This window comes from Pinus tabuliformis, chromosome X (genome assembly GCF_031772625.1).
Source record: "Pinus tabuliformis cultivar Carrire ecotype Pingquan chromosome X, CPIR1, whole genome shotgun sequence".
Taxonomy (NCBI): domain Eukaryota; kingdom Viridiplantae; phylum Streptophyta; class Pinopsida; order Pinales; family Pinaceae; genus Pinus; species Pinus tabuliformis.
In genome coordinates, this window is record NC_142308.1 from 922,132,896 (window position 1) to 922,158,253 (window position 25,358).

A 25,358-nucleotide genomic window follows, 5' to 3' on the forward strand; every position below is an offset into this window, starting at 1 on the left:
AAGTTGCTTCAAATTTTGAAAATTCTATTTTGCAATAGATCTAAAGATTTATCACACCAATACATTTGTATGGGTTTCCATTGAAGTCACTTGTAAATATTGGCACAATAGTTAAGTTTTAGTATTAGCTTGTTCAATAATATTATAGGAGGTGACCACATTACAATGCTGAATGGATATGTTTTGATTGATTCTATGAGATTGTTGAAAATGTCTACTTCCTTGATTCTTTTTACCCAAACTAATTTTTACCCAAACTAAGTGCCTCATCCTATGAAAGTTTGAAATCCAATGTGTTGAAAATGATGGCTAGACTAGTTTTCTTACCCAAATAAAATGCCTTGTCCCATGAAACCACATCTGTTGATAAATATGGGTTAAGGTTATGATTCTTAAGTACTGCAATTATCCTAAGTGAATTGCTATATCTTTGTTTTTGTTTGTGCCTTCAAAGGTGCAAAACATGTGTTGATTGCAAAAGAAATGCCACAAGATAGTACACTGTATTGTATTTGTATTTTCATTTCTTGATCTTGAAAGCAACTACCTGTAGGCTGTATTATGATGGATCCCATTTGGGATGATCTCATGGTTTTGCACAACAATATTTGTCTTGATGACAATTAATTCTTCTTCTTGGGAATGATGCAGGGACAAATGAAGGAAAAAGGGCACTATACCATTGCAACTACTGTAACAAGGATATTTCAGGGACAATCCGCATCAAATGTGCAACATGTCCGGATTTTGATTTGTGTGTAGAATGCTTTTCTGTAGGTGCTGAGGTTACTCCTCACAAGAGCAATCATCCTTACAGAGTAATGGTAGGTGATTTCAGTAGATGGGGTGCTGATTAATTTTTCTCAAAGTCCCCCTGAAATGGGAAAATGTTTTATATTTAAAAAAATAAAAACCCAAAAAAATATTTCAGATGTTTTTTTCTTTTTAGTTGTTGGAAATCTTTAGGATTTGTTTTGGCATTTCTTGGGCATCTACTTTTTTTATTCCTCTCCACTTTTTCCGTTTAGCATTTTTGAAAACATAAAGGCCCAAGAATGTTTTTGGTGAGTTTCAGTTTTGAACATGTTTGTATTTCAAAAATATTTCCAGGCAATAAACGGGGGCAGGGTAGGAGTTTCCTTAATCCTATGATTTTGATTTTTCTAAATTATGGAAAGCTAGATTCCTCAATTTTGTGGCTTTATTTTGTAGAAAAATAAGTCAATCTATGATAGTCACTCACAAAGGAGGCAAGAACATACGTAAAAGTTGTGGCTGTGTTGTAAAGGTTATGCCACTGCTGATATCTGATTGCACATGCATATATGTAAATATTGACTGGAAAAAGAAAATTGGCATACTGTTGTGATATCTATGTGGTATACTCCCAACCATATATAAGCATACTTCCCATCTTATCATAGATAGATATAAAATTTATCAAAAAAATACTAAAATAAAGTAAGTAGTTAGACCGCTTCTACTTGGAGCCTGAAATTGACTCTGTTTCCATGCTAGATGTTGGTTTGCTGGCATAGTTGCCTAGGGACATAGGTATGGGGACGGGTACACCATTTTTGAAAACTAGGTATCGGGAGACATGGGGATATGGGTATGTCAAGGAAACTTACATGATAGATTGATCCATATATTGCACCAATGTGTAACTAAATCCTTGGAAGCAAGGAAAACATGGTCCACTTTGATTAGCTAGATAGCTCAATGAAATCCTTGAATTTTACCTTGACCTGCACACTAGTCGATTGTTCTAGTCGACCCACTTGATCAGTTGAATGCTTAGTTGACTGCTCTGTTTACTCTGCTAGTCGACTATCAACTTTCCACTAATTGTCTCCAGAAGATCTAGAAGTGCGATGAACCTGCTTAGCCAATTGTTCTAACTCTCCTCCTCCGTGCAAAGCTGTAGAGATTTAGGAGCTGGAGTTATCTTGATTGTACAATCTCCCCATAATTGTAGGTTTTTGAAGCCCTGTAATGTTCCAAAATAAGAAAAACAGTGATATGCAAGCAAATAACAATTTTCACCACAAAATTTTTAAAACAATTTAGTAAACACCCAGAACAATCAGAAATATGGAAGCAACTGACCGATTTTATTATAAACTGGTGTAAGAGTACAAAATATGGAATGAATGCACCTGGGCTTGCCTCAAAGGCAAGCGGAGCAAAGCCTAGGTGAAACAATGACAACCCTGAGCTACAATCAGCTGACCAACTGCTGCACTGTGCAGTCCCCAACAATTTTGCCTGGTCTGCTTACAGCTGCAAATATATGGCTGAAAACCCAACCTCTGGTGCTCAGAAAATTATACAAATTTATATCTAGGGTCCTCAGGCAAAATCTACAAAAACCCAGAAATGATTTGGCCTGATTTTGACCTCCCAAAATCGAACCCCAAAGGCACTATGTAGTCCCTAGCAATTCTGCATTGTCTGCTGCAAAGATATGGCTGAAAACCCCGCCTCTGGTGCTCAAAAAATTCTGCAAATTTATATCTAGACTCCTCAGGCAAAACCCACAAAAACCCAGAAATGGTTTGGCCTAATTTTGGCCTTCCAAAATCAACCCCCAAAAGCCCTACGCTTTCTAATAGATGTTGAAGCACACTGTTTGTCAAACCACCAGTAAAATCCTCACCAGACACTCCTAAAATGTAGCAATCAACTCCACCAATACTTCCCTTATTTCTCCCGGCAAGAAATAGCTCCAATGGCTAAACCTCTATCTCTCACGTATGCCCAGTTTCTCTCTTTTGCGTTGGCCACAGACTCTGCAAAATCACTCCTGAATATTGCTGCCACTTCCAGCGCTCAAACTCACCCAACCTCTGGTGCCCAGTAAATTCTACAAATTTATATCTAGGGTCCTTAGGCAAAATCTACAAAAACCCAGAAATGGTTTGGCCTGATTTTGACCTCCCAAAATCGACCCCCAAAGGCACTATGTAGTCCCTAGCAATTCTACACTGTCTGCTGCAAAGATATGGCTGAAAACCCCACCTTTGGTGCTCAAAAAATTCTGCAAATTTATATCTAGACTCCTTAGGCAAAACCCACCAAAACCCAGAAATGGTTTGGCCTAATTTTGATCTTCCAAAATCGACCCCCAAAAGCCCTACGCTTTCTAATAGATGTTGAAGCACACTGTTTGTCAAACCACCAGTAAAATCCTCACCAGACACTCCTAAAATGTAGCAATCAACTCCACCAATACTTCCTTTATTTCTCCTGACAAGCAATAGCTCCAATGGCTAAAACTCTTTCTCCCACATATGCCCAGTTTCTCTCTTCTGCGTTGGCCACAGACTTTGCAAAATCACTCCTGAATATTGCTGCCACTTCCAGCGCTCAAAGTCACCCAAAAAGGTATTGAGCCTTCTTATCCTAATTTCTCTTGGCAATAGCCCTCCGGAAGAATGTTGCAATGGACACACTAGATCCACTATTGCGTCCTCCCAAAATACGCACTGCTGGGGCGAACTGAATACAAATGCTGAAATCTCTCTACAAATCTCATCCAAATGATAATGGATGAACCTCTCTAGGGTGGCACTCGAAGCCCCCTGAAGAAAGGGTGAGTTCTCCGCTTGGAAAACTCTTGCTAAACAACTCGAGCAACAAAATCATATTCGATAAGCCAAGAATGCCAAATGAAGTGTGCTGCCTTCCTTTTATTACTTTCGTGGAGCCTTTCTCCCCGCATTTTCTTCCCTCTCATGCATTTCGAATCATTGGCTTAAGGAGTGCGTATTTCTTATGTGGGTGGTCCCCACATATCATTAACAAAACAAAATAAAATAAAATTAACTTGCCTCTAACTCCCTAGTCTTCTATAAAAAATTAAATGGGCTCCGTATTCCCCAAAATTGGCCCCCAAAATGTAGAAATAAATCCTGTTTCAAAATAATTTAGGAAGGGACATTACAAGCCCAAGCATAACTTGAAATTTTACATTAATTTGGGGTAAAGCCTTTGTAAAGAAATCAACAAATTGATCATCTGTCCTCAGTCTTATCATAGATAAGAGACAAACTACCATTTTGTACCAATTGCCTTAAATAATGAGCATGAAGCTCCACATGTATCATCTTACTATGCGTGACTAGATTCCTAGCCATGGGTATTGCACTTCGATTACCACAATATACCATAGTTGATCCTTCAATTGAAAACCTGAGCTCTTCTAAAAGGTTACTAATCCAGGTTGCTTCTATGCTAGCATCAACTGCACTGTGATATTTGACTTTTGCAGTTGAGAGAGAGACTGCCTTTTGCTTCTTATAAGACCGTATTGTGGGTCTAGAGCCAAAATGAAACACAGTCCAAGTAGACTTCTTGTTATCTCCATCCCAATTCAAGTTGGTGTAGTCGATTAATGTTTCCTAGTTTTGCAATATTTGATACCAAGCTGATAAGTACCCTTCATATTAACAATCCTATTTGCCATCTTCAAGTGGCTCTCTCGCAGATCTTGCATTAATGAACTGACCATATTAACAATTAAAGAAATCTTTGGTCGACTGTGAGTTAAATAGATACGTCTACCGACAAGCTGCTTGTAGAGAGTAGCATCGACTTTTGGAGAGTCACATTCCACAGTTAGCTTCACTCTCGACTGGTAATTATAGTCTTCTGTGTTGAACCTTTAAAAGAGATTCAATACATATTTAGGTTGAGAAATAAAGATACCATCATCAATTTGAAAATCTTGGATGCCCAAAAAGAAATGGGACAGACCAAGGTCATTCATCACAAATGTATCTGTTAATTATTTCTTTAAACCCAAAATTAAACTAACATTACTTTTAGTGATGACCAAATCACAACATACAATGCAACAATTAAAGTTTTAATGTTTACAGTAAAACATAGACAGTATGATCAGAGTCACAGTCTTTGAAACCAGAATGAGGAAAACACGTTCAATTTTTTCATACCATGCCTCAGGGGCCTGTTTAAAATTCAAACCATACAATTATTTCTTCAATTTATGATGCCAACGGTTTGAATTGACTTGGTTTACTAAAAATTACATAAAATATTAAAACTTCAATGGAATAAATTATTTAACAATTCCAAACCATGATTCTAAACCACTGGAAACAAAATATGCAAAGTCTGCTCATGTATATAGTATATAACAGTAAGGGTAAATATATCAAAATGGCTTCTAGTGCAATACATATCTGAAACAAAATATATAATTGATGAGGCTCTAGGTGGCCTCTAGAGTCCAAAAAACAACATGCTACAAGCTACTGGCCTACCACATATGACTGAACAACATGATCAATCATCAAACTCATTGATACTGCTGGAAATGGGATCCTCGGAATCAGCATCTGTCTCCAACTCCTCAGATATGCAACTTCAGTAGTAGTACTAGTATAAGCACAGCCTGCACAGCTATGTTGGGTAGTGCACTGCCTGACATGTCTTGATCTATGCATATGTCGCCTATTACTAGTGGATCCACATCCAGATTCCTTAATTCATGTTTTGTGGGATTGTGACAGGTCAACTTGGTGTATGACTCGATCAGGTTGGTACAAAATCGTACCCTGGAACCATTTCGAAGACCGGGCTGGTTTGGCAGGGGGTCAACTTGGCCAAGTCCAAGTCTGAGTTGACCAAGTTTGAAAACACTGATCAGTTGAATCTGCAGTCTGATTGTAGGACCATCTGGACCAAACACATATTTGACAAACTATCCTAGCTTTTAATTGCAATTGTATTTCTAATAAATGGAAAACACCTAGCCTATGCTTTTGTTTAGAGCCTTGCGCATGAATACCCAAAATCATTGATGGACACTGACATGAGAGAAATGGACTATTTGAATTTAGAAAAATGAACTATTTATATGGTGTCTTTAAAAGTTGCCCTGACATGATGGCCTAGCCTGTGGTGATATGGTTGTATTTTATAGAACCTTATTTCATGAAAGAAGTGGTGACTTTGTTGAGGTCAAAGGATGTGCCTTTTCTTTGTTTGCAAATGTGTTTTGTTGACTTCAGAATTATTGTTCTCCAGGACAATCTGTCTTTTCCCCTCATTCACCCAGATTGGAATGCAGATGAAGAGATATTGCTCTTAGAGGTATGACAAACTGTAAGGTATCTATAATGCAACACATTGTTTACTTTTAAGGACTTGGTTTGTGCTGGCATTTTATACTGTTGTCCTTTTTCATTTTTCTGAGATTCTAATTTTTTGTTAATCTGTCCATTTGCAGGGAGTTGAAATGTATGGATTAGGAAATTGGGCAGAGGTTGCAGACCATGTTGGCACAAAGACAAAATCCCAGTGCTATGATCATTATATGATGGCATACATGAAATCTCCATGCTACCCTCTACCTGTACGGAACCCACCCCTTCAGCTTTTGTGTTTATACATAGTTACTCTCAGAATTGAGCTTGACTATTTATTTCAAAACTAATAATCTAAGCTAAACTTTTTCTAGGATATGTCACATGTTATTGGAAAGACAAAGGCAGAACTTTTAAACATGGCCAAAGTACATGCAGAAGGCAAAAAAGGTTAGTTGGGAATCTATTCAATTGCAGGCTGGTTTTATGTTCCTATCTGTTCTATCATTACATGCCACATATCCTCTGAATGAAAAGGAAAAGTTATTTTGCGTATGTGTTATAGTGGTCATTTCTTCCCCCAAGGCCAAAGTTTTGATGTATCTATTAGCAGGCTACTAGCAAAGTTTCTCATTTATTACAAGTTCTCCAGTTAATTAGCTTCTCCTACCTCGAAACAGATCTAGTGGACAAAAATAAATTTACTTAGGTGGTTAAAGTTAACTTTACTGGATTTTCCTGAATTGCTGGATAGTAGTTACTGGTTCATAATATTATTGTATGATATCGCCCAAACATCTCCAGCAGCACCATCCTTTGGATTTTATTTTTATGGTGTTGGCTTAGACAATTTTTGGGGCAAAGACCATTGAACCCTGTAGGGGCTCTCCCCTTTGAATGCATTGAAGCTGGCATGTGCTTGCTGGAATACGCATTAAATTGCAGTGATTCTAAAGGCTCCAAAACCCGAATCCTAATTGGGAGTTGAGTTCTGCAAAACCCTAACCCTAACCCTAGAATCTGGATGACTTGTTGAAGTATGTAACTAGGTTTAGTCTTCATAATGACATGTGTAATCATGATTTTATGTAATTGATGTAAAGAAGAAAAATAAAATTATTTCTGTTATGCTTGAGTCATGGGTTTCATGCTCAACGAATTTTATTTTTATATAGATCAAGCTCCCATTGTGAGCTCTTAGGATTGGTCATTAAGTCATAAAGTCAATTGAGTCTTTGTCATATATGAGAGACCGTTCTTGAGCATGTTACATATTTATTTGTGTTATTATAAGAGTCAAAAGACCCTCCAAGACCTTGTCACAAGTACTCAAACAAGTCGGCCTTCCAAAGAAGATATAGATTGTTCTAAAAGGAGATGTCAGCCTAGGCATGAGGACAAGTCAGCTTATTTACACGGGCAGATCACTATATAAAGGAGGACTCAGCCTCACTTGGTAGACAATCAATCAAGCATCTGAAAAGCAGAAGAAAGTGCGAGCAAAAGGAAGAAAGGAGCCTCTCATTTAGCGAAGAGGAGATCAAGATCGAAGGAAGAGCGAAGTAATTGCAGGTCTATTTTGGGCTAATTCTGTTCACACGTGCGAGGAAACTAGGGTTTCCCTATCTGCTGCAAGTCCAAACTATAGTCATCTCAAGAGGGCTGAAACAAGGCAAGAAAGGAAGCTACATAGAAGGCCGAAGTCACAAAGAGTCAGCCCTAGCCAAGCGAAGGAAAAAGGAAGGCTAAAGCAACTCTAATTTGGTCACACGTGGGAAGTTTCACTCACCTACAGGAAGCCGAAAGTTGCAGAGAAAGAGGCTTAGAATTTCAGACTTAAGTTGCTGAGCCAAGGGTTAGTGAAGAAGGAGAAAGTGCAACATCTTCAAGAATTAATTGACTTTGATTTGAAGCAAGAATTGACTTGGTCTTGGAGGCGTAATTGGTCAAGGGTCTAGGTCTTGGAATTCATCAATTGAAGATTCTATAAGAAGAAGAATTCGGTGAGTTTTCCTCTCAAGCTTGGAGAGGTTTTGGCCCTGGCTGATAGCCTATATCTTGTGTCCTTAATCTCATTGTTCTTTATGGTTTGGTCGCTGTTTGATGACGAAGAACACATAATAATAAACAAGTCAAAGAAGAACCTAATTACGAAAGTAAAAAGTCTTCATAAGCAGTTATCATTGCTAGAGAAATCACCTCATCTCTATGCCCTAGATTTCTCAACAATTAGGACATGTTATAAACTATCCCACAAGAAAAGGAAGGGGATTGTTCCTATCCCATAGATGATCAAAGTAGAGGAGTGGGATTTTATGAACATAATAGAGTAAATAGAAAACCCTATATCAGTGATTCCGGCCATAGCCTCTATTGTAACTCCATAGTGAGTTCATCTTTCTTTGTGTTTGAATTTTCTCTCTAAGAAGAAAAGAGTAAAGCATAGTCCTTGCCTTTTGGGTTTGTTGTCCTATATTGAATTTCACAACTTAAATCTTGTGTTCATTGTGTGAATGGTGTGGTCATTTTATAGTTGTAGCTTCTTTTTTATATTCTTAGTTTATTTCAGCTGTTGTGTTAAGCTTATGATACTATATTTTTAATCATAATTAAACACTTGTGATATCCCCTAGAGGAGCAGACTTCAATGCTTTCCTTCACTGTATAACTGTGGCTTATCAAACAGTCCTTAAGGCATACGATAAACAACTTCTTTTATCACAGCAAACATGCTGTCCTTACAGGCTTATTCATGTAGTGATAAGACCCCTTCTTGCTGTGGTTAAGAGTCTCTCCTTGACTGCGTCTAAGGGTTCTCTTTTACTGAAGTTTAAGGCCTCCCTTTTAACTGTGTCTAAGGTCTCTTGACTGCGGATTAAGGGCTAGATAAACAGCAGCTAGGGAAGTGGATAAGGCAGTGGATTTAGGCCTTCTGTAGCTGCGGATTAGGGCCTTCATTTAGGGCCTAGCTGTGTATAGAACCTCCTCTTAGCTGCGTATTAGGGCCCAGTTGCTGCGGAATAGGATCACTGTTTAGCTGTGAATAAGGGCTCAACAGACTGCGGATTAGGGCACCTTAGGACAGCATATAAGGGCCTCTTTAACAGTGAATTAGGGCCACCCTTAACTGCGGATAGAGCTCTCTCCTTGACTGCATTGAGCCTTCTCTTTTGACTGTGCCTTGATCTTGTATAGAACAGCAGTTAGGGCATCTCCCTTTAGGTCAGCGTTTAGACTTCTTCTCTCCTCCATGACAGCGTTAAGGTCTCTCTCAGAATGTGGATTAGGGCATGGCATATTCCCTTTGACTGCATCTAGATGTTCCTCCTTTAACTGCGGCCAGACTGCTGCTAGGGCATCCTCCTTACTATGGCTAGGGCATCATAAGACTTAGGCCAGCGTATACTCTTAGGATCTCTCCTCCCACCAAAACCCAAAGACAAGTGGAGAGGAAGAGATCACAAGAAGTGTGTGTGTGGGTGTACAAATGACTTGAAGACCTCCTCCTTTTATAGTAAAACGTGGAGCACAAGAGGGGGCAGATTAGTGGCTGGCCGACCTTGATGAATTGTCCCATAACACAAATAAAATCATATCTTCATGAATACTTATCGGTATCGGATGATCTTTAGATCAACCCTACACCTCTCGACGAGAGGAGTCCAAGAAAAATATCAGCTGCCATTAATAAGATGACCCACATGGAGTTTGGCCCTAGTTGCCAATTTTAACACTCCCTCTCAACTCGGGAGAACTCCATCCGCTGATCCATATGTCCCACTGTACTATCTCTGCCATTCGTGCCCTGCACTGCTCTGTTCTGCTGAACCATGAAGAAGAAGAATTGATCGAGAATGTCTCATACCATTCTCTATTGACCCAAAGTCAGTTTCATCTGAAGAAAGTGTGTCATATCACTCTTACTGACCCGAAGTCAGTTTTATTGATCCCAGATCAATATCACAAGAGAGTGTCTTCAACCACTCATACTGATCCCAGATCAATGGAGGTCATCCTAGCATAGGGAGTACGGTAGATACAACGATGCGTTCATCGATAGTACAACTATGGTCCCTAACCCCATTTCCCTGCTCATTGATCAGATGAGAGGTACTTCCCATGAGTCCCAGACTGCATGGGTAGGATGCCTCGACAGGAGAACTAATCATCCTGTCCATAGGATAACGAATCATCCTATCCCACAGTCGCCACAGGAGAACTAATCATCTCGGCCCACAGGAGAACTAATCATCCTGTTCCACAGGAGAACTAATCATCCTGTCCCAAAATCGCCTCGGGGTATCACAGAAAAAGGCTGAGCTATTCACCCTGTACACAATGCACCATTAGGGGAGGGTGAGTCGCCCTATGGTCGTGTGTTGCTCCAGTAAGTACCCCAAGCCCCCCAGAGCTCCCAGAGCTCAATGCATGCAACATGCAGGACCCTTATACGAAGGTCTCTCAACAACTCCAAGTCATTCGGGAAAGTCACGGAGTTGACCTTTCCTCGGGGATTTAACAAAATGTCTGCGACCTGTAGATCAGTCTCAATGCGATGGAGCCTCCTCGCTCATCGACTTACCATATCCCAAATAAGGTAGTATCTGACTTCTCTCCGTTGGAGCAATCATCGAATACGGGATTCCTCAATAATCAAATCCCCCCTTGGTTGTGACAGAGAATCACAGTGTTATTCATCATGTGTACAAACAACTCACTGAAGAGCTTCCACAACCAAGCAGCTTCACTTGAGATCATACTCGTAGCTATGTATTCGGTCTCAGCAGTGCTCAAAGCAATCGTCTTCTGCTTCCTGCTCATCTAGGATATCGAAGCAGAACCCAAAGAGAACCGGCACTCAGAAGTGTTCTTGCGATCCTCCACTCTGCCTGCCTAGTCAGCATCCGATTAATCATGCAGCTTCACATTTCCGATAGTGTATCTCAATCCATGATAGATTGTGCCCCGAAGATATCTCAGAAGATTCTTGGCACCAATCCAGTGAGGCTCAACCATATATGAGCTTATCATGCTAACTGTGAAACATATGTCCGGACGGAAGTTCACCAAGAACATCAATGCGAATGAGTTTATGAAACTTAGAGGCATTTCCCAATTCTGGTCCGGCATTACTACCACATAACTTCTGAAAGTTAAGCTCCATTGAGGTAGTCACGGGCTTGCATCTTACCATTCCAAATCTGGAATCCAACTCCCTCCTACTTCTGCAAACAAGAGAGTCTACACTTGTCAGGAAGACGTCGTCCTCAGAAGGTGCCGGTATGAGAGGTCTATCATCCACAATCTTCAAGCAAAGTTTTGGATCGGCTTCACTCCTAGTGAATATCAGCTTCATCAGATAGCTATCAATCCTCTCATACTATGCTCGAGGAGTTATTTGGCCATTTTCACCCCTCTTTTTATATATATAGCGCGGAGGTTTTTCAAGATTCCCCTCAATTTACTTATTGGGTGGGGGGGCTTTTGGTCGAGCACCTAAAGGTCCTATTATAGCAACTATTTACCCACCCACCCCAATCCCCGGAGGCAGAATACACTCTTAGTTTTGGATTATCTCGATTGTTCAAAGTGGCTCCATGAAAATAGCGTATATAAAGAAACGGCATCTCCATTGGGAATCCATATGTATTATGACTGGTAGGGAAGTAAGGTTTACCAGAAGCGACTGAACCAATGACCCCATCCGCAGCGTGGGATGCCCTCGGTGGATCTGAACGAGCAGAATTAGACCGAGGGGTGTCAGGAAGGATTGTGTAAAGGTATCCCGACTTTTTGCTTCAAGCCATAGAGGGCTTTCTTCCACCTGTATATATGAGATTGTCGATCATGAATCTCAAACTCCTCGGTTTGTTCCAAACATGTGGACCTGTTACATGAGGGGAATGGTCCCCTTGAAATATTTTCCTTCGGTATGTCTCGGACATGTACCTTCATGCTTTTCTTGAATTCAAGCAACCCTGTCACCATCTGACTCACATCGGGTAGGGCCCCATAATAAGTAGACCTCCGGTGTTATAGATAAGATATGTCTATTGACATGATCCCCAATGGACCATCCTGCAACTTGATACAAACTGCCAACCCTGAACCCATGAGAAAAAGCATCTTTGAAAATTCTATTTTCAAACACGTACCTTGCCATCGATGAATGCCACCCTGAAACCTTTCCATTGCCGAAATGGACACTAGGTTCTTCTTGCGATCAGGTACATAAAAGAGATTCTGTAAATGAATCGAGTTACCCTCATTCAATTGAGGGGTAACATTCCCTACACCCTTTCCGGGATAGGTGGCATCGACTCCAAGTATATTCCCATGATTGTTTCCATCTCTACCAAATTAGAGAGAGCACCCTTCTATCTGTTGAAGTGCTTTGAAGCACTACAATCAATAAGCCAAATTCCCAAAGAATCTGAAGGAGAGGGCCAATACAAGATAACGCTTCTTTATCTTATCAGAGACAACATTTGACTCTTCGTACTTGGGGTTCCTTGCTTTCTCTGAAGAGTTGGCCATTTCCTTGATGACCTGCATTACCTGTCATTCCTCTGATCATTGAAGATGTCCCTGGAATGATTGTTATCATCATCAAGTGATGTGTTCCTGCCACTCGGACACTCCTTCGCATAATGGCCGAACTTATTGCAAACAAGGCATTTGTCTTTCTTTTCACCCTTAGATCCAGACTTCCCATTGAAGTGATATTTAGGCTGTCAGAAGCTTCTGCTGCGCCATTCTGATAATGTTCTCTCCTTTGACTTCACCCTTGGTGAATTTGAAGAGGGATGAGGAATCCATTGATCCTTTTGTCCTTCCCAGTTGTCTTCAGTGGTTGCTCTTTCACTCTTGCTTGGGCTTTGTCTTCACCTCAGCTCTGATACCATGTTAAATTTGGGTATGTTCTATGCTAGAGAAATTTATTTCAATTTTTACAGTTAACTCAATTTCTTTTCTAGATTAGCAATCACATCAGCATTAAAGTAAATTGCAGATAGAACATAAACATAAATCGTAGAAGACAAGCCAAGACAAGAGGACACAAGATGTGGCGCTAGCCAAGGACAAACCCCAATGTGGGGAAACCCTTGATCAATTCTTCTTATGTGTTCTTCAATAGTTCAGCAGAGAGAGAGAGAGATAGTACATTTACAACAAAAGTCAACACTTTGACTTATCTAGATAAGAGCATAGATCATCTCCTAGGATGATGATACAAGAAATCAGTTGAAGACATGTTGCTTCAACTGATTCTCCAAGGTGACTCCTTCACCTATCATAGTGCTGCATCTCGTCATCATGTTGCACCTCACTGTGCTGCACCATGCTGCACCCATCATCACAATGTTGGACCTCATGCTGCTGCTGCCCCATTGTTTATCACTGCTGTACATAGTGTCACTGCTGCACCATGCTTATTGCTGTCCCAATGTACTTGCTGCACTGTACTTGCTGCTGTCCACGATTCTTGCAACTGTCCATGTGTCACCAAGCTTGCAGCTGTCCCATGTATAAGCTTGCTGATCTGATGAGGGTACCTGAGGCAGACCTAAACTTCCTTCATAATCTCTAAACAGTCCAAAAGAGCAGCTCTAAGAAACCCTTGCTATGATGCTATGGCCTATGGCCTAGCACATAGCAACTCTGAAGTAAATGTCCTCAAAACAGTTACATAAACATCATTAATGCAGCAACACTAAGGAGCAGACTTCAACGCTTTTCTTCACTGTATAACTGTGGCTTATCAAACAGTCCTTAAGGCATACGATAAACAACTTCTTTTATCACAGCAAATATGCTGTCCTTACAGCATTATTCATGTAGTGATAAGACACCTTCTTGCTGTGGTTAAGAGTCTCTCCTTGACTGCGTCTAAGGGTTCTCTTTTAATGAAGTTTAAGGCCTCCTTTTAACTGCGTCTAAGGTCTCTTGACTGCAGATTAAGGGCTAGATAAACAGCAGCTAGGGAAGCGGATAAGGCAGCAGATTTAGGCCTTCTGTAGCTGCAGATTAGGGCCTTCATTTAGGGCCTATATTAGCTGTGTATAGAACCTCCTCTTAGCTGTGTATTAGGGCCCAGTTGCTGCAGAATAGGATCACTATTTAGCTGTGAATAAGGGCTCAACAGACTGCGGATTAGGGCACCTTAGGACAGCATATAAGGGCCTCTTTAACAGGGGATTAGGGCCACCCTTAACTGTGGATAGAGCTCTCTCCTTGACTGCATTGAGCCTTCTCTTTTGACTGTACCTTGATCTCGTATAGAACAGCAGTTAGGGCATCTCCCTTTAGGTCAGCGTTTAGACTTTTTCTCTCCTCCATGACAGTGTTAAGATCTCTCTCAGAATGCGGATTAGGAAATTGCATATTCCCTTTGACTGCATCTAGATGTTCCTCCTTTAACTGCGGCCAGACTGCTGCTAGGGCATCCTCCTTACTACGGCTAGAGCATCATAAGACTTAGGCCAGCGTTTACTCTTAGGATCTCTCCTCCCACCAAAACCCAAAGACAAGTGGAGAGGAAGAGATCACAAGAAGAGTGTGTGTGTACAAATGACTTGAAGACCTCCTCCTTTTATAGTAAAACGTGGAGCAAAAGAGGGGGCAGATTAGTGGCTGGCCGACCTTGATGAATTGTCCCATAACACAAATAAAATCATATCTTCATGAATACTTATCGGAATCGGATGAACTTTAGATCAATCCTACACCTCTCGACGAGAAGAGTCCAAGAAAAATATCAGCTGCCATTAATAAGATGACCCACATGGAGTTTGGCCCTAGTTGCCAATTTTAACACCCTCCAAGTGGAAAACAGCTAGGTCCAAAGAAGTGCAAAATTTTGAATTGATCCTAGAGACTAACGGCTAGTTGCTGCTTGATCCATGCCAAAATTAAATCCGGACCCTCGATTTGGAAGAAGAAATTCGAATTTGTTGATGAAGCCCTTTTTTCCTGGTCAAAAAATATTTTTTCGTCTTTTTTCCTCAAAAAATCCCTTTTGACTTAACCATCTTGGTCAATAAGTTCAATTTTTTTTAAAAATTGATTTTTCCCTTGATGGAGGACCTCAGAAAATTAATTTCTTTTGGACCCATGATTTTTTGAGAGATTTTTCTCCTTGGGAATGAGCCTTTCACTTTTATTTCACCTTGGGAATGTCCAGGAAGTTGTCAACACCGTCCTTTGGCCAAGACTAGATTTACATATTGTATGTTAAAATCCTTCCTTTAAATTGAGGAAAATCTGCATTCTCATAGTAGTATTGATTGTTCATAACTTTTAGTGCTGCTTGTGTACTGTTATTCTATTCTTCACTACAACAAATGTGAAGCTTGGTATTTTATGGGATATCTTGGTGTGTACTAGGATTTTATCTGGGACAACATATTTGCAGTTCTATTTTGTTTTTAAGTTTTATGCATGCCAGATTGTTCAGTAAAGAGTGAATCTTATTTTAAGACATTTGCTAATGACTATGATGTTTGGTTTGCATGGACTTTCCATGCAGGGTTTTCTGCCTATGGAGATCCGAGTTTATCTAAACCTCCCAAAGAAGAGCCTTCTGTATCTCCTTTAAGGATCAAGTAAGAATTTCATCTTATCAGTTTGTTACATATGCAATTTAGTTAAAAACTGAAATTGCAAGTACAGATGATTGTTTCAGTATGACGTTATCTTATTTCCAAGTTGCTTGTGAAGGATGGAAGATGTGAATAAAGACTCATTAGCAGAAGGCCGTTCCCCATCAAATTCAATAGCAGGTGCAGTGATGGTTTTTAAAAGACAGAAGATAGCATCTATTGAGATTGTCCTGAAGGAGGTTATTCACCTCGTGTTATAATGGGCTAAAGATACACTATTACAAATTAAGTTGATTAATACCTTATATAATTTGTTAACAGAACGAGAAAATTCAGAGAAGAAGGCAAATAACCTTCGTGGTAATGGCACAGGGAAAAAGGGTTCAAATGCAGTGCAAGTCAAGGAGGGGTCCAATGGGCTTGTTGCAGGAAGTCCAGCATTAACTGAAGGTTAAAAATTGTTTTTTAAAGGATTTTGATATTTTATGCTTGTCTTGAAGATCATCATGTTGTGCTCCAGGCTGTTAGAATTTTATGCGATTCAACTATAATTTTTATTTTATTATCAGTTTTTCTGCTCTTATTATAACGTCCTGTTTTGTTTTTATTTTTTTATCCTGTTTTTGTATGTGCTTTCTTAAAATTGGCTTGCTTTTGCGAGGTATTCTAGCCTTTCTAATGACAAATTGCAATGTTGGACATTAATAACATTATCTTATCTTATCTCTTAGCCAGCCTCTGAAAGATGGATTTCACATTTTCGAACAACACAATGCTCACATTTGGCTAAGCTGCCATGGCAGCAGTGTATGAGTCACCTAGAACTCACACCTTTCTCCAACCACTAGAATCTCATCTTTCGAGAATTGAACTTTGGTTGGCACCCTAACACATCACCATCCTCTTCATTTGATCATGATCCCATTGGGAACCACTCTGATTTCTTATTAATCACAGAATATAAAACCTGTTTTTTATTTTCTTTCAATAGTTTTCTTTTGCCATTATGGGTATATTGATGACTGAAATTTTATTGGTTGCTACATAGAACATATTACATTGCAACATCATTACACTCGCTTTCTGAATGTTAGGAGGGCACTCTTACTATTTACCTTTTACCCTAATACCTTACCTCATAAATTCGGTATCACTATGAACTTCTGGGTACTGCTATGACATATTCTTTTGGCCATGCTCAGGATAGGATATCTTTAGGAATTTGAACCCACTGGCTAGGAAGAGCTAGGAAGAGCCCTACTTATACCTTTTAGTGTCTGTTATCAACCCACCTACCCACCTATAGACTTAGACATATTCCCTATACCACTTGGATTCATGAAGTGCTTAGGAGGTACAACTATTCCCCTCTTATCAGGACCGGATTAGACAACCTCACCCTTACCTTTCTTACTACTTTCACCCTAGGAGATGGAGTGATCCCTAACCCATTGATGAAGCCCGGAATCAGATCAGAGGAGGGTAGTTAATAGGATATATTCACCTTTACCCTACTATCCCCCCTCCCTTTACCTTATGAACTTGGGATAGGATCTTCTGGGTACCATGTATTACCTTCTGGAACCGCTGAAGAGAATACGATTCCTCAATTAGAGCCTACTCCATTCTAGGAATCCCCTACCCGCCTTGAGTTTCATGCCTGCCTGTTACCCCTAGAGACACCCAACCTTACTTAGAACTTATTGCTTTAGCTAGGAATTAGGGATACAGCACTAGGATATTGACTCTTTACCCTACCTTATTCTTCTTTTTCGAGGTTGCTCTGCTCCTAATTGTTTACTATTCGCTGCGCACCTCCCCCCTTGCTTGAGCTATTACCTCATTGTTTATTCAGCAGGCCTTGTGAGCGGACTCACAAGGCAAAGTCCAGACCTTGTTGCAACAATGAAGTAGATTGCCACTGTCACCTCAGCAATATTCCTCCTGCGCTTTAGTGGAATTTCACCACAAGGGAGGCTTCCCAATGATCAACTAAAATAGTATTTTATATTAAAAAGGTTCACGGTGATGAAGAAATAGGCTAGGTGAAGACACTTTTTAATGGACAAAGGATCCATTTCTCTCATAAAGGAGTAGCATATCATACTGTTAAATTTTCATTAAACCTAGCACCAGGTAAATTATTAACATAATAGATTGCAGATCTATTGAATAATTTACATAGCTAAGTTCTTCATATTCAACGGAACCAAAAATAAAATAACCAGTCTCATAAAAATGACACATATATTCTGCGCAATCAAAGTTTTTCATTAACAATCCAAACTTACTTGGGCTTCTGTCCTGGGATAATGGCCCAATTGAGGAAATACATACAACATTGGATCTGATCTAGCTGATCAAACCTTCCTTGGCTGATTTGGATATCCTTGTTGCCCCACCTCAGATCTAACACACTCACTGAGAAGCCTCTTCCAATGTCTCGCACTACTACTTGTTACGTCCTTCTTGTCTCCCTAGCCTTTCTTTTATAACTTTACATTGAGCTAAATCCGTAACTGTAAGTCTGTAACCCTAATCTCCAAAGTGATTAACTATTGAAAATGTAGCAAGTAAAGGCCTTTTTGCTTGAGCCTTAGCTAGTGACGACCTCAGTTTATCTTTCTCTCAACATGAGTGCGAGCTCATGAGTTAGACTTTAGTTAGGATGAGTTTATTTCCAGTTTACTGGAATGATCATCAAGATCACATGCGTAGAGTTGGAGGTTCAGTTAATTGGAGTCTTCTTTAGTTTGACTACAAAATGAGGTGGCAGTTACAAGTTCAGTTAGAACGAGTTAGTTTTCAGTGTTGATTGAAGGAAGAACGAGTTAAGACTCCAAGTGTTGATTGGAGAGAAGAATATCACTCTTAGTCAACTTGCTATCAGAACTCGACTTCTTAAAAATTAATTAAATATCATTCCATGTCTCTTACATATTTTTCATGGAATGCGATTGATCTCTTTCATTGAATAAGTAATAATTTTGTATTTGTTATGTTTTTTCTTTTGTGTGTTCGGAAAACAAATATGTAGTTTAAACCTTACACTTTTTAGTTTTTTTTGGACATATTTTCCGATCAATTTTGTCCAAAATCCAACAGGGATTTGTTACAATCACAAGTTTGACTTGTGAAATCTGCATAATCCAAGTGCTTTAGGAGTTTTTTTGTAAAAGTTAGTAAATCCACATCACGTTATCATGTTTATAACTTGTTAAGCTCCACATAGTAAATCCACATCACTTTATCATGTTTAAAATTCATTAAGCTCCATATATTGCCTCCTAATTTACGTTTGATTAGTGTCTGGTGCATTGCTGTTCGAACCAGCAATACCAAAAATATGGGAGAATGATATAGGTTTAAGACTGAACAGGCAAACTAACAACATTAAGGTTGAGTCATGTTTCATAACCAGGGTTCAGGATCACTGTAGAGATGTTTTTATAAGAATTTTGGATTTTCTTTTTCCTAAATTTAATTGTTTGGAAATTATTTTTTGCTGATTAGAGAATGGAATTTATAGTGATGGCTGTTGTGTTGCATAGTTACAGATCCTTTGACAAATCGGAGTATTGGAGGGAAAAAACCGAAGACATCAGGGGAAGATGGTTCTCCTCTGTTGGAACTAAGTGGTTATAATCCTAAAAGACAAGAGTTTGATCCAGAGTATGACAATGATGCAGAGTTGCCTTTGGCAGAGATGGAATTCAAGGAAAATGATTCAGAAACAGACCATGAATTGAAGCTACGCATGTTGCGCATATATTTATCTAGGTGAGTTCTAGTTACCCAGAGGTGCATCCATAATTACATTTACAAGTAACATGTACGGACTCCAGAATCAGTTTCTTCTGTGCTAAAATGTTATGACATGTAAAAATCAAAATGTGAGCATTCTTTTTTTGGAAGACCGTAGTATTTCGTTTTCCAAGATCTTTACTAGATAGCTTGTTTCGATTTAAAATTCCAATTGGCAGAGCATTTTGTGCACAATGTTCTCTTATGAGTGATGGCCTAGTCTTACATTCCTTATAGGATGTTTGAGTTTTGTGAATCTCTTTCCTTTTTAGAACACCATATCTTATCTAATAATGCTTCTGAGTTTTGGGCATTCCGTGGCTCTCACTCTTGACTGTATAACATTCAATAAAATAAATATGGTACTGTAGTGGAAGCCGCCCTTGTTCTGCTGGACCCTTTTAATGGGCTGTTAATGAAAATCAGATGGAAAAATGTGACCACACATAATGTTGCGACAAAGGTTGGAGCATTGGTTCCTCCATACATACAGGGCAGGTTACTTGCTGTACAGTCAAGTTTCTGTATATTTTTTTTAATTAATCACTGAAGGAAAGTTCTTTACCTTTTCCTATAAATTGTAATGAAACCACCTTTTTCATTATGGGGAATGAACTGGTATTCTCCATGCTATATATCAAAGTAGCAGCAGCTTGCTCATACAACAATGTATGCCATCTAATACAGCTGTCTAATGGATGTTTCTGTTAGAAAGCTCTGAATATTGTGCTTATAATTTTTTCAGTCAAATGGACACGACTAGGAGATTTGTATGGATGTTTCCAGCAACTCAAATTATAATTATATGCAACTAATATAGTATTGAAGGCTTCCTCAATATCATTACAGATTATAATTTTTCCCAAAAAGATCATCATAGGTGGTTTCCAAAAGAGGGCAGTGTTCCCTCGATTTTTTTTCCCATGACATATGAGATGCTTTGGCTTGAATGAATATACCGTTTGGAAGATTTTGTTTTCAATGTGGCACCCAGATGTATTACTTGCTTTGCGTACAAGCAAAACACTATTTGCTTCTACAATCTTGAATTTGGAACCTGAAAATGTAGAATTTACAACTTGCAATATAGTAGGGAATTTGATGTTCCGTATTTCAGTGCGTGCTTATATTAAGATGACCATGTTCACTGTTTGTATATCAAAGAATTTTTGTAAAAAAATAATATTTTGTGATTGACAGGCTTGACGAACGAAAACGGCGAAAAGATTTTATATTGGAAAGAGACCTACTTCATTCTAGGCCCCTGGAGAAAATGCTTTCAAAGGAGGAAAAAGAACTTTACCAGCGTTGTAGGGTGTTCATGCGTTTCCATTCACAAGAAGAGCATAATGCATTGCTTGATGGTTTGAACATGGAGCGCAAGCTGAGACAAAGGATTCAGGAATTACAGGTCTGCAACTGGCAGAACTCGAAAATTGTGAAACTGTTTTGTAATTCAAGTCAGTATATATTTATTTACAGGGATCTGTGCCAAAGATGAGTAATGTGAAGCAGTTTCCCATTGTGTATTCCTGTTTTAAAGAAGTCAGTTGATCAGACTATATGCTTGTTTGTGGATTCTTCTCCAGTCACTTGATGGTCTATGATTCTAGACTGAGAAGATTCCAAAATACCCTCCTCAGAGGTAGAAAGAGTCTTTAGAGATTTTCTAATACTCTTTCCTTGTTGATTACATGAGAACGTTGGAAAAAAGGACAATTTTGTAGTAATGTCTCAAGGACCAAAAGGGCTCAATTTGATTATAGGTATATTATGTGCAAACCTTAAAGGGTGTTCAGAAGATTTCTCCGGATTCGATAAATTTCAACATATGAAATGCTAAAAAAGGAATACATAATAGAAGTTAGTAAAATGCAAGATAGAAGATGTCCTGGAGAAATTTAATATAATGGTAATTTACAAAGCAAAATTATATCTCCATCAGTTGGATTGAAATTGCTAAGGCCTGTCCAAATACAATGTATATGTAAAGCATAAAGTCAATAAACCTAAAACGTAGAAAGCTATCTAATCTAGTGAGTGATGCCTTATGGAGGCTCGTGTTATCAATATAACAACTATGGGTATTTGGGCTCCCCCATGGCTGAAATTGGGCCAACTTGTCCCTTAACAAGTATGAGCAGTTGCATTAGAAAATGGCATTTCCTTGTTATCGTTGCAAGCATAGATATGCTTCATAGAATGGTGCAATGAATGTGGCAACGTGGAACAATATTAATGAGCTTGTAATACATTTACATCATCAAAATCATTCTAGGAAAATCACTAACAATATTGTTTCCTTACTAATGCCTCAATAACTGTGAGACTCGAGAGCATCTTTCAATATGCTTGCTTTCAACACTTTGCTCAAGTGGAGTGCATCTCAATAACTGATTTTTATTTTTATTTTCTATAGTGAAGTCCAATAAGATTTTGGCCCGGCCTTACTAGGTCAAACTCAATGGGTGTCAAAAACTTGTGAATTACTTGGCAAAGTTGCAAACTCATAGTAGCCGAGTTTGACTTACTGATGGTGAGTTTTTGCTGGGCTATGTTGACTTGGCCTGATTTAGACACTAGGCTGGGTATGATTTGCAAATTGGAGTCTTACCTGATTGGTTCTTGTTGCTATGCCACAAATATGCTATAATTGGACGTCTTCATTCATGTCTTTCAGATCTGCTCCAAGCAAACCTACAAAATAACTGAGTAATTAGCCTACGGACACTGCTAATTACACCATTTGGATTAGTGTTTTTCCAGGTATAAGGGGGTGTCCATAGTGATAGCACATTATCAACACTTAAGAATTCTGCATGGTTAGCACAAGTGATCAGCAGACAAAATTTTGGGATTTTACGGGTAGTTATCACCATTACCTACTACTGTTCTTCTGTTTGGTTGTTTTTTTTAATCGTAAATTATAATTTTTTATGCCTGCTGCTGTTATTTTCAGATAACAGTTTTGTCAACTTTTCTTGCCTCAGGTCATATTGTAGGTTAGTTTCATTTCACTGATTTCCTTTCCATTTTGCTGCTGCCATTTTCAGATTACAGTTCTGTTATTTTTTTCTTACTTTAGGTCAGCAAAAGGTTAGTTTCCTTCATAATAAATGCTTTGCATATGTGTAGGTTTTTTAATTTCCCTTTATGCATTTCAAGTTCAGCTAAAATATTGTCATTTTTTGAGTCAAACCCTTAAAGTATGATGGCATCACTACCGTTATCATTGGCTTGGTGCTGGATGAGTGCACTGTTACCCAACAAATAGTGGTGGGTAACCCATAGGCGAAAAATTTTCACCTCCTTGGACAGCCAGCCAGCCAGCAGCCCTATATGATCAGCACATAATATATTGCCAGAATCCTCCACTGCTTGCTCTGGTCAAAATTTTCTCTCCCATTTGGCATGTTGAGAAATCTAGGGCAAAGACAAGAGGTGATTTTTCTAGAATTGATAACTGCTTGTGAATACTTTCTACTTCTTTTGATTAGGTTCTTCTTTAGTATGATTATTACAGTGTTCTTTTCATCAAACAGTTCTCAAAATATGAACAACAATGAGACAAGGGACACAAGATGTAGGCGATCCACCAGGGCCAAAACCTCTCCAAATTGAGAGGAAAACCCAAACAAATTGTTCTCCTTGTAGAATCTTCAAATAATGAATTCCAAAACCAGGACCCTTGAGCTAACAACCTCTCCAAGACCAAGTCACAAGGCTTCCTTAAAACAATTCTTCTTCCTTGAATCAACACTAGTCAAACTGACTGCTTTACCATAGATCTCGACTTCTCTTCAGATTTCGGCCTATTGACACAAACCTGCAATTCTTGGCCTCTTCAGAAACCCTAGTTGCAACACGTGTGAGGGACAAACAATTATTTTATCCCTTGATTTCTTTCGCTTAGATAGTATCTCCTCCTGCAATTCGGCTTGATAAGTGACTTGATTTCTTCCTTGATTCGACCTCCTAGGATGACTGTAATAACTCGGCTTCTTCTGCAGCAGGTGGTACTAATCTTCCTCGCATGTGTGAGAGGTATTTGCCCCAAAATAGATGAAAATTACTTCAGCTCCTTCTTCTCCCTTCTTCGCTTGATGAGAGGCTTTTCTTCTTGTCTTCCTCACACTTGATCTTCTATTTCAGATGCTTGAATGAATTGTCTTCACGTAAGGCTGAGTCCTCCCTTATATAGTAGTCTGCCCATGGGAAATAAGCCAACTTGTGCTAGTGTCTAGGCTGACATCACCTTCTAGAATGATCTAAATCTTATTTTGTAAGGCCAACTTGATTGAGTGCTTGTGACAAGGTCTTGGAGGCTTTATGACTAAAATAAGTTCTCTTTTACAATATGTAACATGCCCAAATGGGTCTTCAATACATGACAATGACTTAATTGACTTTATGACTTAATGACCCATCCAAATAGTTCACAATGGGAGCTTCATCTATAAAATAAAATTAGTTGAGCATGAAACCCATGTCTCAAGCATAAAATAATTTTATTTTTCTTAATTACATAAATTCATGATTGCACATGTCATTATGAAGACCGAACTTAGTTACATATTTCAACATGGCATTCCTTCTTGAAGTCTTACCTGATTGGTTCTTGCTGCTATGACACAAATATACTATAATTGAACGTTTTCATCCATGATATCTCTCGGATCTGCTCCAAAAAAAACCTATGAAATGACTGAGTAATTAGCCTATGGACATTGCTAGTTACACCATTTGGATTGGTGCTTTTCCAGTCATAGGGAGGTGTCCATAGTGATGGTACGTTATCAACACTCAAGAAATCTGCATGGTTAGCATAAGTGATCAACAGACAAAATTTTGGGTTTTTGCAGGTAGTTACGAACTTATCACCATTCCCTATTACTGTTCTTTTGCTGTTTTTGTTTGTTTGATTTTTACTTTTATATTTTTTTAATTTTTAATTTTCTAAACTTTTAATTTTTTAAATTTGTGTAAACTATAATATTTTATGTCTGCTGCTGTCATTTTGAAATTACAGTTTTGTCAACTTTTCCTGCCTTAGGTCAGCTTGTAGGTTACTTTCATTTCACTGATTTCCTTTCCGTTTTGCTGCTGCCAGTTTCAGATTACAGTTCTGTTATTTTTTCCTTATGTTTAGTCAGCACAGAAAGGATAGTTTCCTTCTGTAATAAATGCTTTGCATGTGTAGGTTTTTTTATTTCCCTTATTGTGTTTCAAGTTCAGCTAAAAATGTCATGTTTTGAGTCAAACCCTTAAGTACAATGTCATCAGTACCGTTATCATTGGCTTGATGATCACTCCAGGACAAACCTGGATGAGGGCACAGTCACCCACCAAATAGTGGGTAACCCATAGGAGAAAACTTTTTGCCTCCTTGGGGAGCAAACCAGGCAGCAGTCCTATAAGATCAGCACATAACATATTGCCAGGATCTTCCACTTCTTGCTCTGGTCAGATGTCACTCTCATTTGGCATTCCTTCTTGAAGGAAGGTGGGTCATCCATCAGCAGGTACATTTACCATTTTGCAATCATATGCGTTCGCTTAAAATTTACAAGCATATTAATATGAATTAAGCGGCAAATTGGATAACTGACTGATCTTGTGTGTATTCTTTTTTCCTCACTTCACTTGTGAGGTTAGTTTGTGACTCTAGTCTTGTGGGACTTCTTTGGAGGCATTTGGGTTTTAGGAAAGGCACTGTTGTTGAGGCACTGGTTGAAGTAGTGTGTTTAAGATATTCCATGCATACCACATTCCATTTTTTCCCATTATTCATTTCCATTCTTTGGGCTGGTGGTCATTGATCATTGTGATTGGCACCTTT

The 25,358-nt window shown here is 38.9% G+C and overlaps 1 protein-coding gene across 8 annotated transcripts in view; it reads left to right on the forward strand.

Moving 5' to 3' along the window:
• ADA2B (ADA2 2B) overlaps window positions 1–25,358 on the forward strand; it is a 133,161-nt gene that overhangs the window by 52,271 nt on the left and 55,532 nt on the right. For 2 of the 8 annotated variants that reach the window (XM_089452927.1, XM_089452929.1), the window contains exons 3-11: window positions 652–824; window positions 6,055–6,120; window positions 6,257–6,382; window positions 6,488–6,563; window positions 15,643–15,718; window positions 15,834–15,895; window positions 16,037–16,165; window positions 19,267–19,495; window positions 20,720–20,930. In XM_089452927.1, coding sequence (XP_089309053.1) covers window positions 652–824; window positions 6,055–6,120; window positions 6,257–6,382; window positions 6,488–6,563; window positions 15,643–15,718; window positions 15,834–15,895; window positions 16,037–16,165; window positions 19,267–19,495; window positions 20,720–20,930 — 1,148 coding nt within the window. Of the gene's footprint in view, window positions 1–651; window positions 825–6,054; window positions 6,138–6,256; window positions 6,383–6,487; window positions 6,564–15,642; window positions 15,719–15,833; window positions 15,896–16,036; window positions 16,166–19,266; window positions 19,496–20,719; window positions 20,931–25,358 lie in introns of those variants that run through there. The other 6 variants (XM_089452928.1, XM_089452930.1, XM_089452931.1 and 3 more) reach the window with 5 other exon arrangements.